This window comes from Amphiprion ocellaris, chromosome 2 (genome assembly GCF_022539595.1).
Source record: "Amphiprion ocellaris isolate individual 3 ecotype Okinawa chromosome 2, ASM2253959v1, whole genome shotgun sequence".
Lineage (NCBI taxonomy): Eukaryota > Metazoa > Chordata > Actinopteri > Pomacentridae > Amphiprion > Amphiprion ocellaris.
Genome location: NC_072767.1, coordinates 1,952,838 through 1,967,687, shown reverse-complemented (window position 1 = coordinate 1,967,687; position 14,850 = coordinate 1,952,838). Strand labels below are relative to the sequence as shown.

At 38.1% G+C, this 14,850-nt stretch overlaps 1 protein-coding gene across 1 annotated transcript in view; it reads right to left on the bottom strand.

Annotated features, from left to right (window-relative positions):
• The window catches only part of tle2b (TLE family member 2, transcriptional corepressor b), a 105,526-nt gene that overhangs the window by 45,871 nt on the left and 44,805 nt on the right, over positions 1 to 14,850 (bottom strand). The window contains exon 4 of the mRNA XM_055019225.1: positions 12,639 to 12,683. Coding sequence (XP_054875200.1) covers positions 12,639 to 12,683 — 45 coding nt within the window. The remainder of the gene's footprint in view (positions 1 to 12,638; positions 12,684 to 14,850) is intronic.

The window sequence follows — 14,850 nt, the reverse complement described above, 5'->3', positions numbered from 1 at the left end:
TCTTTCAGCGAGACAACCGCCACTGATCCCTAAATAAACCAGGCAGACATTTATACTCGCCTAAAAGTGGGAACCATTGTATGCATAATCATAATGAATTAACAGGACCAAGTCATCCAAATTGGAGTCAAAGACAGGATTTTTCTGTTTCCGTTGATATGATTGTGGAATGACAGTTGAGGAGGAGAGCAGCTTTATGATGCAACATAAGCTGAGGACGTGTGTTTCATGCACTGTTGTTTCCGTTCCAGGTAGAACTAAAACACTAATGTGTGACGTTTATTTCTGATAAGAAGGTGGTAGGAACCCCTTGAAGTCATCGGACTATTTTCTTGATGCACCGTCAGATCCTAACTCAGTCGTAGAGAAAGTCTTACCCAAGGCAGTTACTGGAATGCTGCCACAGTAACTGTTGACTCCGGGTGTTTCCAGGGGCGACACTATCCCAGCAAAGAAATAATGGACCCTACTGCTGAAATTACAAAGTAACCCTGATACTGTGAAGATGTACGGCTTATGTGCATGTATCAGAAATAATGCCACACTAAAAAATAAAGAAAATACAAACAGTATGTTAGCATTACTATACTCCAATTGATTTGATGAATGATTCTGTCACAGATGTGTGAATGAGTTTGTGAACTGCTGTCAAGCTGGTTTTCTTCACTTAATACCAAGAAAAAAATAAGGATATTATCCTTGATTTCAAAGCAAGCAGGAAAGCAAACCAACAAGCAGATGTTAATGGTGTATGCACTGAAAGAATGGATCCTAATGCTGAAATAATCAAATTACCCCTGATACTGCGAAGATGTATGACATATGTGCATGTGTCAAAAATAATGCTGCACTATAAAATAGAGGAAATCCAAACAGTATGTTAGCATTACTATACTCCAGTGATGATTTGACTAGAGAGGATGAAACAAACAGAAAAACAGGGTCAAGCTGGTTTTCCTCAGTTAAATACCAAGAAAAAAATAAGGATATTATCCTTGATTTCAAAGCAAGCAGGAAAGCAAACCAACAAGCAGATGTTAATGGTGTATGCACTGAAAGAATGGATCCTAATGCTGAAATGGGTTCAAATGAAGCTTGCTGCTGACCACATGGACAAAGAAAAAGCCTTCTGGAGGAAAGTTCTGTGGTCAGATGTAACAAAAACTGAGCTATTTGGTCACAATGACCAGAATTATGTTTGGAAGAGAGAAGGTGAGGCCTTTAACCCCAAGAAAACCAAACCTGTCATCAAGCATGGTGGTGGCAGTATTAAGTGGTAGTATGTTCTGGTGCCAGCCTCAGCCAAAAGGTTGGATCTTGGACACAGTTGGGTGTTCCAACATGACAATCACTCCAAGAACACATCAAAAGTGGTAAAGAAATGGCTTAATTAGGCTAGAATTAAAGTTTTGGACTGGTTTTCCCAAAGTCCTGACTTAAGCCTCATCAAGAACCTGTAGATTGTGATGAAGAAACACGTCTGTGTCAGAAAGCCAGTAAACTGGGTTAAACTGTACCAACTTTTTCAAGAGGAGTGGCCAAAGATACAACTAGAAGCTTGTGGACGGCTACTAAAAGTTCCTAGTTAAGGTGAAAATGGCCAAGGGACATTTACCAAATATTAGCTCAGCTGTGTGTAGATTTTTGACCCACAGATTATGTTATATTTCCAGAAGAGGCGTTACCCACAGAAAAGTATTACAGAGATTATTTTTCATGCAGAATCTTTGACAGCCTGGAGTGGACGAACATGCCCTGGTTTGTTCTTATTATACATCTGTGTAGAGTATCGTACTGTGACTCTGCTCAGTGCTTTTCACGGTCTGCAGAAGCTCAATAACATTGTGGGTCAGCAACAACACAGTATGAGACCTTGTGAGTCTGAAGTGGTGAGGAAAGAGTGCTCAGTCCTTAGTGATGTATCACACTCTCTGAAGTTAATACAAGTTGTTGCCATGAGGTTGGATGCAGTTCGATGCACCAGATGTAGGTCCTTTTACTATCTGCTTGTTACAGTTTTTATAATCCCCTTCACTATGAAACAAAAACAAACTATGCAGCCTACGTGCTGAAAATTCTAAGTTTTGCAAAAAAAATTGGGTCATCCAATAAGGAAGCAATGTTTGTTTTTACACTGGGAACTACCCGTTTTAATGACAGTGCTCACCTCCCTGCATGCACCAAAACAATTCCCCTGTCACTATTTAGAAGGGGTTTCATTTTGGGTTTAGCACCGCCCAAGACAACTGTAATGAGCTTAAAGGAATACAAACACGCTAGAACATTTTTCCAACTGTAACAGCATGATAATGAGGTGCAGTCAGACCATTCTCCAGCGCTGCCACAGTGCTGCGGAGGTGGTTGTTATGTGAGACTGGAATCAGGATCCAGGGTCACTGTGGGCTTATTGTGCCCAGAGATTCTGCATAAATTCCAGTACAGCTCTGTTAAATAAATCTGTGTGATAAGAGGTGTGTTTTGCATTTTGCTGTACTCGTGTACTTGGTGTTGGTGCTGTTGCTGCGGAGTGATTTATTGTTAAATGCCTGACTGTAATCGTAATATCATTTGTGTTGTGGCTGAATTGGTCTAACAGTTTAGAGAATTTCTAAAAGGATAATAAAGAAAATGAACTAACAAGTATGCAAAAGCATGCACAAACAATTTTACTGTCCTGGATTTTGTGTGACTGTAAAAGATGCAGAAAAACAAGGCAGTCCTCTGTTCCAAGCAGCACTGGCCAGCTGTGTTCAGCTGTCATTAGAAAGTTATATATGTGCACCAGTTTATTGCTGTTGAGTAATGGAAAATGATGTCTGCTGTAGCAGCATACCAGAGCACAAAGCATCATACTTTGATATGCCTTCTGCTGCAGCTACATACCTAACTGAGGGAACTATACATTATAATTATGTTTCCTCAAGGATTAAAGGTCCTGCACACCCACAAAGGTGGTTTCAATCACTGGCTGATTAGACTTGTGCTCAGGTTGAAGCTGGGTGGAGCTTTGCTGGGAATAATGTGATGCTACAAAACTTAATGTACCAATAACACTGATTACAGGGTGAGCTGTCCATAGTGAAAATGCTTGAACTGCAACCTTGATTGTCACATCTTTAATCAAGAACATCTCTTATCAATGTCTACAAAACTGTTAAAATTAGGGTCTTCCTGAGTAGTGCGGGTCTTGAATCTGTGTGTCGATCATCCAATACCTGAACTGATCTCAGTGGACTTTGCTATTCATGCGATTCATTGCAAGCATCCCAAGATATAAACATCTTTTTTTTTGATGACAGACAGAGACAGAGAACAATGAAGTGAGGGAACAATGATGTGCATTGCTATTCTTATTGAATAAAGATGCTCGCTAATTAGTGACATATCATGTTGCTGCCAGCATTAGTGCTTCTCTGTTTGGGTCCATTCAATTCCAGCACATTTTGGATCAGGTCTAATTATACTCAAATCTATTTGAGTTCACTCTGACTATATTGTGGTTGTTTATTGTTTTTCCTGGATATTACTTTACTTCACATCACAGTCAGGTAGATTACAGACCAAAAGTTTTTATAACGCTGATTTTATTTACAAATGTTTAACTGCTGTTCATTGTTTTTCTGCCATCTAGGGATGTCCCAAATCCACCTCAAAGATTGAGATAAGGTCCAATCAAGGCATTTTTCACCTGATGGTATTGACATAAATAGTACAGTTTGTAGCAGGACACTAGGATTGCAAATCTGGAGTAATTTTCTTAATCAGCAGCATTGTAAATCAGTAAACGATTAAATAATGATGCAAACTGAACACTGAGGACAACTGTCCTGCACTGATACTGATGTTTTAGCCAAATGACATATGATTTGGACCTCGAAAGGTGACTCTGTTAAATATCCTTGTCAACCCTAGTTTGTCTTAAACATATGAGCTCTGGCCAGATGCCATTAAGTGTCACAGAAGTCTTTGTCATGGTGCCTCTTGCTAGCTAAACCCCTATAATGCTTTCTGTTTGCCAACACAGAACTGACGGGAGGTCTGAGTGAACATCTTCTAGGTGGAGGCACCACTTTGTAGTCCAACCAGGTACTACAGCTAATCACTGTTTTTTGAAGCTTGTGGAGCCACGGTACACCCTATTCTTTTGACATTACTACTACACTAGGAGCTTTACAATATGGTTCATGACCAATGAATGCAGAAATGCATTTTTTGAAGAACTATTCAGTTGTCAAGCGTAAACATTAGAGTGATTTCACTAACTTTAATGTAATTGGAGTGTGTAATATCTATGAAAACTGAATATGCCCGGGACTCATATCTTCAGACGAAATACAAAATTATTTGGATCTAGAGAGGCTTCGAACTTTATGGAAATTTTTAACTGATCGGTATTAGCGTGAACCTATGCCCAAGTCTTTGTTTACATTTGTTGGTATGCAGAAACATGAAAAATCCTGCCAGCATGGCTATCAGATGTTTTGGTGATATGTAGAAACACTGTCCTAATTTATCCCATCTTTATTTAACACTCCTTCACTGGCCTGAGGTCATAAACCTTGTAAGTCTTTATCGCGGTGCTCCTTTACTAGTTAAACCCCCACAATGCTCTCTGTGTGACAAAACAGAACTGCCCATCTCCTCTGGATTCTACTGTAGTTAAGAGTAAGAGGCTCTACCTGGTGGCACAACCAGGTAATATCGCTAATCTACAACACTCGAAGTGTTTATTAGCTTTTGAAAATGGTATCTAGTATTGGCAGTTGTTAAATATCAAATGACTCAGGATCAGGAGGGGAAACAAAACAAAAACCTTGCCTCTGCTTTGGCTGGATCCAGGGCAAAAAGTGTAATGGGGGAAATCCTTACTACCATCCACATTTTCACATTTTCCTTTAGGCTACAAGCTTTAGGGCTGCCGCTGCCTCTTACTGGACACAAGCTTGACAAAACTTCTATTCCTTCTAACCTCCTGCCGGCATCCAATCATCCTGCCACTAGAATTACTGTCAATAGAGAACCAGCTTCAATCCATTCACCACACACCTTTACAACGAGACACACAACACATCGTCATATCTGCAAGCCACCCTGCAGCAGCTAATGCGAGTCTGCAGCACATGGCCGAATCACGCAGTCACTGAACATACATGCTGTGCATCTGCACATAGCTGGGGATACAGGCAGTAACTACCCAGGCCCCAGAAGTGCAATATCAATGAATATAGAACAACCACAGAGAGCAGTGTAAAGTCCTTATAGCCCCCCTCGCCTCTCCAGGGGATATAGCTAGTATATATATGATATGATATGATAATGAAAGTGAACTGAGTGAGATAATGTGATGGGGTGTGCATGCATGTCAGTGTATCCACACAGCTTAAAGAAGGAAGGGGGGGATGTTATCTTTCTTCATATTGTTCAGACACAATCACCAGAAGAAGAGGCAGAGAAAGGAGAAGAAGACGAAGAGAGGAAGGGTGGAACATAAAGAGTGAAAGAGAGAAGGAGAGTGAGACGGGGGAGATGGAAAAAAAAAGAAAAGCGACGTGGCTCGGAGGGAGGGAAGGAAGGCAAGAGATGACTGTTACAGCTCAATTAATGGCGGGACATGAGATGGCCCTGCCACTGATAATGACAGAGCGTGAGCTGCAGAAAGAGACAGAGAGGGGAGAGAGGCAATAGCAGTGATCTCGACAGGATGTTAGGAGGAAGCTGGAGGTGGGAGAAAGAGGAGGAGGAGGAGGAGGTGGAGAGGAAATAAGAGCAGATACTGTTAAATCTATTCATGATTCATTATTTCTCGCTGCAGCTCAAAGCTCCCCTCCCTCCCTTGATGTTTCTCTCTCTCCCCTCCTTTTTTATCCAAGCTCTCCCCCCTTCGTTCCCTTCGTTGCTTCTCTTTTCTTGGCTCTCATTTTCATCTCCATCTCTTTTTCCCCCTCATCTGTTCTATGAGGTCTTTATCTGTCTCTTCTAAGGCTCCATCCTTCCTGTTTACCCTCTCCACTTTCATCCGTTCAATTAATCTCTATCTCCTATTTTTCGTCTCATCCCCGCTCTCTCGCACTTCTTCCAACATTAGCTCCCCCTGCCATCTCCCACATTTTAGTCAGTTTCCTTCCCCCTGTTCTTTCTTTTTCTTGCACCCATATCTTCATTCTTCGTTTTTTTTTAAATGATCTTACTTTTTCAAACTATCTTCTGCCTTTGTAACACCCTCTTTTCTGCAACCTCTCCTTCTGTGCATCGTCCTTATCCACTTTCCTTTTCTCGTGCCATCTCACCTATTTTTCCTCTCTCTTTTTTGATAACATTTTTTTATAGTAGTTCCTGCAATTTTTTTCTCCTCTAACACTCTCCCCACCTTCGCCTTTTTATTCTATTTCTGTCAATTGAGGCTTCTCTGTTTCCTTTGGTGTCTGTGATACTGTAGGTTCTCTTTTACTATCTGCCTCACATTTCTCTCTCGCCGATTCTCCTATAGATTTTCTCATCCTTTTTTTTAACCACCCTTCTTGGTTTTATTTCTCCACGTTTTTTCTAACCATTGCTGGAACATATACTTTTTACCTTATCTCTCTTATATTCCCCCTGCTGGCTCTTTTTTCAGCCTCGTTCACTGATTCCTGACACATTCATCTTGTAAAGTCTTTCATTCCTTTCTCTCTTTTTCTAACTGTCATTTGCCTCACTGTCATAACCTGTGTATCATTTGCTCTTTTCATATTTCCCGACAATCCAAAAACAGAAAATGTATCATTTTGTTCTTCATTTGTGAAGTTAACACCCAACAAACAACTATTAACAGCTTGTTTTTTGTACTTTTATTAAAGTCAAAAAATAAACACGATAAACCAGATTACCAACTGAATTTGATATTGATATTTGAATTTTGTGTTTTGCATGACCACAAGTTACTAATTTGGAGTTTAATGAATTAACTATTTTGCTGTGCACTATTGGATGTGCTAATAACTGGCAGCGGATTAGTTTGTTACTGCAGAAAACTCTGAAAACTGGAGGATTCTCATGCAAGTTCTGATACATTATGATTCCTGTCCTAATACTTTATTGATGAGAAAACTATGAGAAATCACATAATCAGGATCAGGAATGAAAGTCAGCATCAAGATCTTGTAATTAGGAGTTTTCGGTTACAACCAAAATCCTAAAACATCGGCTAACAAATGAGGCACAAATGCCGACTGAGCACAGTGGAACTCAAAGTGTTCATGCACTGGGAAGGATAAAGAACCTGCAGAAGAATCAAGGTTCATCAGTTGTCTGTATATCAAATGGTACACAGCACAAAGAAACTGCTAATAAATCATTTGGTTAACTATATTTTCCAAAATGTTAACAATTTGCTGTATCCATGGCAACATTATGTTTCTTTTTTTTTTTTGTAAAAGTTCACAAAAATAAATCCTTTTAACATTGCACTTTCCAAAACACTTGCTGGAATACAAAACCACTCTTAAATCAACGCTCAAGGTCATATTTGTTACATTATATTAGATAGCGCTGCCGACTTAGCATTAGCATTAGAATATATAGTAGCTTCAGAGTCACACAGATTAAACGTCAAAATCAAATGTCTGTTTATTAATTTCTTTTTTTTGACTTGAGCATAAAATTGAAAGGGTGAAAACAAAACTGTTATTGTTTTATAAATATGTTTTTATGTTTGTTAAAGTTGTAAATGAATAACAAAATTATGAATAATTTCTCATTTTTAGACTTTGGATTCTCAACTGAATACGAAAAGAACAAACAAGGCTTTCTTCTGCTCTCTCTCCTTCCACTCCTACTATTTTTCCACTCTCACTCCTCCGTTGGCCTTCCTCTGCCGTCCTCCCCACCCATCCTTCCTCATCCTCCCTCCCTCCATCCCTCAGAGGTGCAGCCAGCACCACAGTCCATTTCGTCTTTTTGGCGACAAGAGCTGACAGTCCAGTTCTGCTGGCTTCGCTGCCAACCATCTCTCTCTCTGCCGCTCTTTATCTCTGTTCCCTTCCTGCTGAGTAATAGTTTCCCTTCTTGTGATTAAAGTACAACTTTCACTGCATTTTCGCTCGGTGGTGTAGCATAACTACATTTAAAATGGATAGAACTCAACGACGAGGAAAGCAAAACACTTGCATTTAGATTATTTAAATGCTAAATTTCCCTGTTGAGGATGAGTAAAATGTCACTTTATTGTTACACAACATTACAAACAGCAGTTAGACACCACTACTATATCATACTAATGTGAAATACAGTGATAAAAGTGTAATAATCCAGAGTACATGTGCACCATAGTTCAACTTCTTTCAGTGTGAACTAACTGGTAGCTTGTAGAACTAAGCTTTTCCAGCTCTATTCTCTCTCTTTCATTTTATCTGTCTGTTTCTTTCCCCTTCTTTCTGATTACTGTTCTGTCAATAGTTGTGTCTGCTGAGGGGTTTAGGAATCAATCTTTCCCATCCATCAGTGAGTTTTATTGCACACGTTTCTTTTTTTTCTGTCGAAGCAACAATTCCAACATAAAGTTCCTTTAGGGGCTTAATGCCTTTCATGGGTTCATGAGTCCAAATTTAGATTTTGGAAAAAAAAGCATATAAGGCTTCTTTGATTTTAACTGCCAAAAATTGCAAAAATTATGACAACACAGAAAAAAAATGCATGTGTCGTGTCACACATCATAAAAAAAAACAACACACAAACAAAACTTTTAAAAACTGGCATCAGTGGTGCCAAAAAAATAGTGGAATACTGTAACTTTCAAAAGCTGTTAAAAAAAAAAAACACAATCAAAAAAGCTCAGGAAAAATGATAAATATCTGTAAACTAAATATATTTTAGCTGATTTATTATATTAGCATTCTATAGTCACACACTGCAAAAAGAAATAATTACCATTTATGAAAATACATGCAATAAAATACAGATTTTTGATGTGAATATTAATCACAGCTTTGGCTGTAATGTAATTTAAAAACAAACAAAAAATAAAAAGAGGAATAATCTGTAAAATAACTATTAAAAAAATTATTCACCATTTCTCAATCCACAATATATTTTTTTAAAATATGGGGAAATATTTGCAAAAATAAATATAACATTTTTCTTGATTTGATTACAGCAATGTAATTTTACGTTTTAAAAGAATAATTTACTGTTTATAAAATGCAGATTTTGATGTGGACATTACTTTTTTTATTTATTTGTTTTTATAATTAACATCTAAATTAATACTTTTTATATGATTTAATAAGACTAATGAAATCTAAAATAATTGTGATTTTTTTCTGAATATTTCTTTGTTAGAAATAACTTTTTCTTTAAAATGGCAGCAAACATTTGTGAAATAATGATATATTTTTTTAAAATACAGTGAAAAGTATTGTATTTTAATGTCAAATGTTACAAATAAAAAATAAAATAACACTTCACCTTCTGTAAAAATACAGATTTTTCATGTGGACATTATTTACAGTTTTGGCCATTTTTCTTCTTCTTTTTGTTTCTTTTTTTACAATCAACATGTAAAATAATGCATTATCTGTAATTTAACAAAAGAGGGAAAATTTGTAAGCTTACAGTAATTATTCAAGCTTCACACTTCATCTGGAACTTAATATTAAAATAAAAAGAGATCAAATAAAAATTTACCTCGATTTCCCTTACAGTCATCTTTACTCAAGCGTAATTTAAAAAACTGCAAGTTCAGCCAGTAGTGGAGTCTGAAATCAGTACGTTAACTGCAGCTCGCAGTATTTGGACAGAAGTCGCTGTTTGATGTTTCTGTGCTGTAATTAGCTTAATGGCTAAATGACACCATGATTATGAAGTTAAAGTGCAGAGTTCAGAGGCTTTTATTTTGAAGAATGCTTCAAACAATGAGCTGCTTTCTGAAAGTGAATGCAGGAGCTCAATGTACAATGAACAAATAATCGCCCTGTTGTCTTGACAGAGTCCACAACAAGAGAGCAGGTCAGCATGACAGAGACATACAGAGAGGGGGGAGACGCAGAGGAAATGTTATCCAGCTGGACAATGAATCCACCTATCTGCATGGAGGTCTGTCAGCACCGTAGAACTGCCTTCTGCCTTTCTGTCTGTCTGTCTGTCTGTCTGCAGCAGCATTTTATCCTCCTGTCTGCCCGTCTGTCTGCCTGCCTGCAATTTTACCATCCTTCTGTCCTGTACTGTGACCCAGGCAGCAAATTAGCAGCAAGTGTGGGGATTGACAAGCAGCGGCTGCTCCTCAGAGCCGGACACACGTCCTCATTCAAGAACACCGGATCCCAGCTAGGACGAGTGGAAGCTTTACACGATTTACACGGACCTTCCTTTAACGCTCTCCGACCGGGATTCTGTCTTTACATTGTAGTAGGAGGACATGCTAGTGGATGACTTCATTCATCGATCCTCACTACCACATGCTGAAGATAACAGCCAGTACATGTCCGTATCCACTGTCTGTTAACCTCGGTCCATCACCACCAGGACTGGAAAACATGTATTAACCACTGCTGCGGTTACTGCTTATACAGTCACTCTTACATCGGTCACTGTTTCTTCTCTCAACTGCTTGTTTTGTTTCAGAATAATCAAAGAAAACATATCATCAATCCACACAAATATACATTCAGTCAACAGGGATGTAATAACAATGCAAAATACAGTTTCTGTAGCTTCTTCTTTCATGCTACAGTACTTGCATATGAAGCTCCACAGACTTGCACTACATACAGCCATACTTAAAACCTTTTCAGACATGGGATTTGTAACATTGCTGGCTTCCACAAGGCGTTAAAGTGACGGCATTCTGGTCAGTCTTTTATTTTTATGCTCCTCACAGCTTCATTCAAACTTAGCCACTACTGGGCTGCAGAGAGTCAATGACAAACAGGATAACTGCCATTCCTGCAAGATCAAACAGCAACATAAACTTATGCATAACGAATAACAATGCAAAATCTTAGCTAATAGCAGTCTATCAAAGTGTCAGAATAAGTAACAGTCTGGCTTATTTACAATTTCCTAAACACCAAATTTGGTCCATGCATGATAATCAAGAGTAGAAGAACACTGTGACTTGCTATTAGATCCTGATTGTTCCTGCTTCCATGTCAGGGATAATTAATTCATATTATTGCTGTGTGCATAAATGCACACAACTATCTTGCTTTGCAGACACTCATATGGATCCTGCTGCTGTCTGATGCTGCAGGTATTTAATAAACTTAGAGAATAGACTCCTAAACAGCTGGAAACAACAAACTGTAACTGTGTGTGACAGCTCACCTGTCTGACATGAAGAAAACCACACAGTGTGACCTGCCATGGTGTTCTGATCCAGACTAATCCCGTCACCATGTCTGGGATCATTTAGAATTTCAAGTAATTAATGAAGTTGTGTGCAGCTCTCCGCCTTGAGAACACTCATATGGATCCTGCTGCTGTCTGATGCTGCAGGCATTTAATAAACTCAGAGGAAAGACTCCTAAACAGCTACAAGCAACAAACTAAATTGTGACTCTATATAACAGATCATCTGTCTGACAGAGAAACTACATTGTGTGACCTGACATTTGACTCTGACTGATCGGACTGATCCTCCTGTCTCCATGTTGGTGAAAAATTATAATTTCAAGTAATTAATTATTGAAGCAAGTTGAAATAAGTTGCACAAATGCATTCAGTTCTCTTGCTTTGGAGACACTAAAGTGGATTTTGCTGCTGTCTGATGTTGCACATATTAAATAAATTCAGAGGAAAGATTCCTAAACAGCTTTAAGCAACAAACTAAACTGCAAACCTGTTACAGCCTATCTGTCCAGTGCATGAATAGCTGCACACAGTGTGATTTGTTGACTCTGATCTGGACTGATCCATGTCTCCATGCTGGTGATAATTTATCCTTTCCAGTAATAATTAATGAAGTTGTGCACAAATTCATGCAGCTCTCTGTCTTGGAGACAGTCATGTGGATTCTGGTGCAGGTATTTAAATCAGAGGAAAGTGTGTTTGGACTAATAATGGCGCTGAAATGTGTTTCCAATAATCACTTCATACAACTCAAAGTGCTGCTACTTGCTTGTGTCTATCCACTAATGTGACTGGGTGCACTGCAGACTTGGTACTCAGTCCATCCCAGCAAGATTGGTGTTTTACGGAAATGTGCGCATTCAGATAAAAAAAAGCGGATATGTTCAGTTCCGGTCAGATTAATAGAAATGAGTCAGAAAAAGGCTTTAAAGTGAAAAAGTTCTGTTGAGAGGAATAATTACTTGTGTGTTAACTCAACTTTAAAGTACATTTTGAAGCTATTGTGGAGGTGGTGTCGCTTTAGACAGCATTGCATTGTCCAGTCTCACATTCTGTTCATAATTTGTCTCCCTTGATTTATTTACATTCATGCACATCACTTAATGGAAATAGAAAACCTAGAAGAGGACGGGAACAAGAAAATATAATACAAAACCCTCCCACACGAAATGAGTCACCTGCATGTAATGGCCGTGTGTGTAAAATAATGCTTTCTCCTGTTTAATAGATGCAGCATCGACACACAAACGCACAGCCTCCACGCAAACCACCAACAATCTGACAACGCCAACAAACCCAAACGTACTGCTTCTTACCTGTTTGTGCATCTCAATGTTGAGACCGTAGGACATTTCGTAGTACTGTGGAGAACAAACACAAATGACAGGAGCTTCGTTAGCATTTTTATTCACAGCGCACATTAACATTCAGTCTTACACAATACCTCCCATTGAACATCTGTTGCTCAGCACAGCCGCATATGTTGCTGTTTGTCACTGTGGTTTTAATGAAAGAAATAAAAAGAGTGAAAGATGGAGAGAGGTGTGTGTGTGTGTGAGTGAGTCTGTGTATAGGTAATGAGGTATTTACGTCTCAGTGTGAGTTATGTGCGATCACTGTCTCAGCATGTGTGTGTTTGTGTGTGTCTGGGGGCCATTCGTGTCTATGTACGGCAGCCAAATGAGCAGGACTTGGTGCGTTTCCTGTATGTTGTTCTTGTTGTGTTTGTGGGTCTGCAGACACCTATGCATGGTATCAGAATAATGAGACCGCTCAGCTCCATGTGTCTGTGCACAGAAAAACTTCTTTCACACCTAATATTAGCATGAAATCTGTATCTGGAAGTTATTAGTGACAACGCGTAGTAAATGCACATAAAACGCAGCGTACTGGAAGGTTATCACCACATCTGAAGGCTCATATTGTGACCACAGCTGAGTTCAGGTGTAAAATCAGTCTATATAATGTCGTCACATTCTTAACAGAAGACAAAAAATAACACCAGACAACCTGACAAGTCATTTAACTTTCCCTTTTCCTGCTATGTGCCAAATTCAGCACACGCACAAGCCTTTTTCTTGGCAGAAGAAAATAATTAGACCACAACACAGCATTGCTTCACTTGATGCAGGACACATACGCATGTGTCTCTATCCAGGTAAAAGCTTAAATAACCAAACTGATAAATTCATAAGTTCAAAAATTAACTGCCAAGCATTTCAAGAGCTCATTTTTTAAGACATTTTTAAGAAAAAAAGACACAACTTCGCTTGTTCTGCATCTCAAGCATGAAATTTTACAGTTTTCTGTCATCTTCTACATAGAGAAATGAATATCTTTGGGTTATGAAGGGTTGGGATAAATAAAACATGCTGACTTATTCAAACTATTTAAATAAGTTAGCATTAGGAAATCGTGATTTGCATTGTTTTCCCGTATTTTATAGACCAAATGATTAGGATAAAATAAGATGAGATAATCCTTCATTAATCCCACCACAGGGAAATTTGCAGCGTAACAAAGTGGATAGTGCGATAACATAAGAAACATTAGTGACAATAAAGTACAAAGTAAAGTTTCTGACATTATAAAGAAATGCAGAAAACTAGATATTTTTGTACAGATTCCTCCAAATGTGTAAAAAAAAGCGATATTCCAAAAGTAGAAAATATTGATATTACACAGATTCTTCTACATATAGAAAGAACTGACGTTACACAGTCTCCTAAATGTACAAAATATTCATAATGCACACGTACGAATGCACCGAGGTTGCACCAGAGAGAGAAATGACAACTGATTAATTTAAAAAAAGATAGTTAAGTTAAGGTTAAATTAAAGCATGTTGCTTTTTTGAGATTGTTTTACTACATTTTATAGTGCAAATGACTAAGATGAGATAAGATTATTCTTCATTAATTTAATTTCACAACCGGGAAATTTGCAATATTACAGCAGCAACACAAAGAGTGCAGAAACGTGGGGAACATCAGTGAAAAATAACGTATTTTAAAGTATAAAGTGCTGTTGATATTTCACAGATTCCTCTAAATGTGAAAAAAGCCGATAATGCAGAGTTTCTCTATATTCGAAAGATTCCTCTACACGTGTTAGCATTATGCTGAATCTTCTAAATGTACAAAATACTCATCATGCATGAGTTTGAATGCACTGATGCTGCACCAAAGAGATATGACAACGCATTTTTATATTTTTATATTATAGTTAAATAAAGTTAAAATGAGGCCAAGTTAGGTTAAGTAAAGTTAGGTTAAGTTAGATCAGGTTAAGTTACGTAGGTGAAGTTAGGTTAAGTTTACCCTCCTGTTGTCCTCATTTACGGGCACCAAAAAATATGGTTTCCTTGTGTGAAAAAAATCCAAAAATTCAGCAAAAAAATTCCCCAAATTTCTGAAAATTTGCAAAACCATCAGGAAGAAAATTCCAATAATTCCTTAAAAGTTTCCGTTAAAAGTTTTATTTAATTTTTTTTAAAAATCTCCCAAATTTGGTGAGAAAATTCTTGTA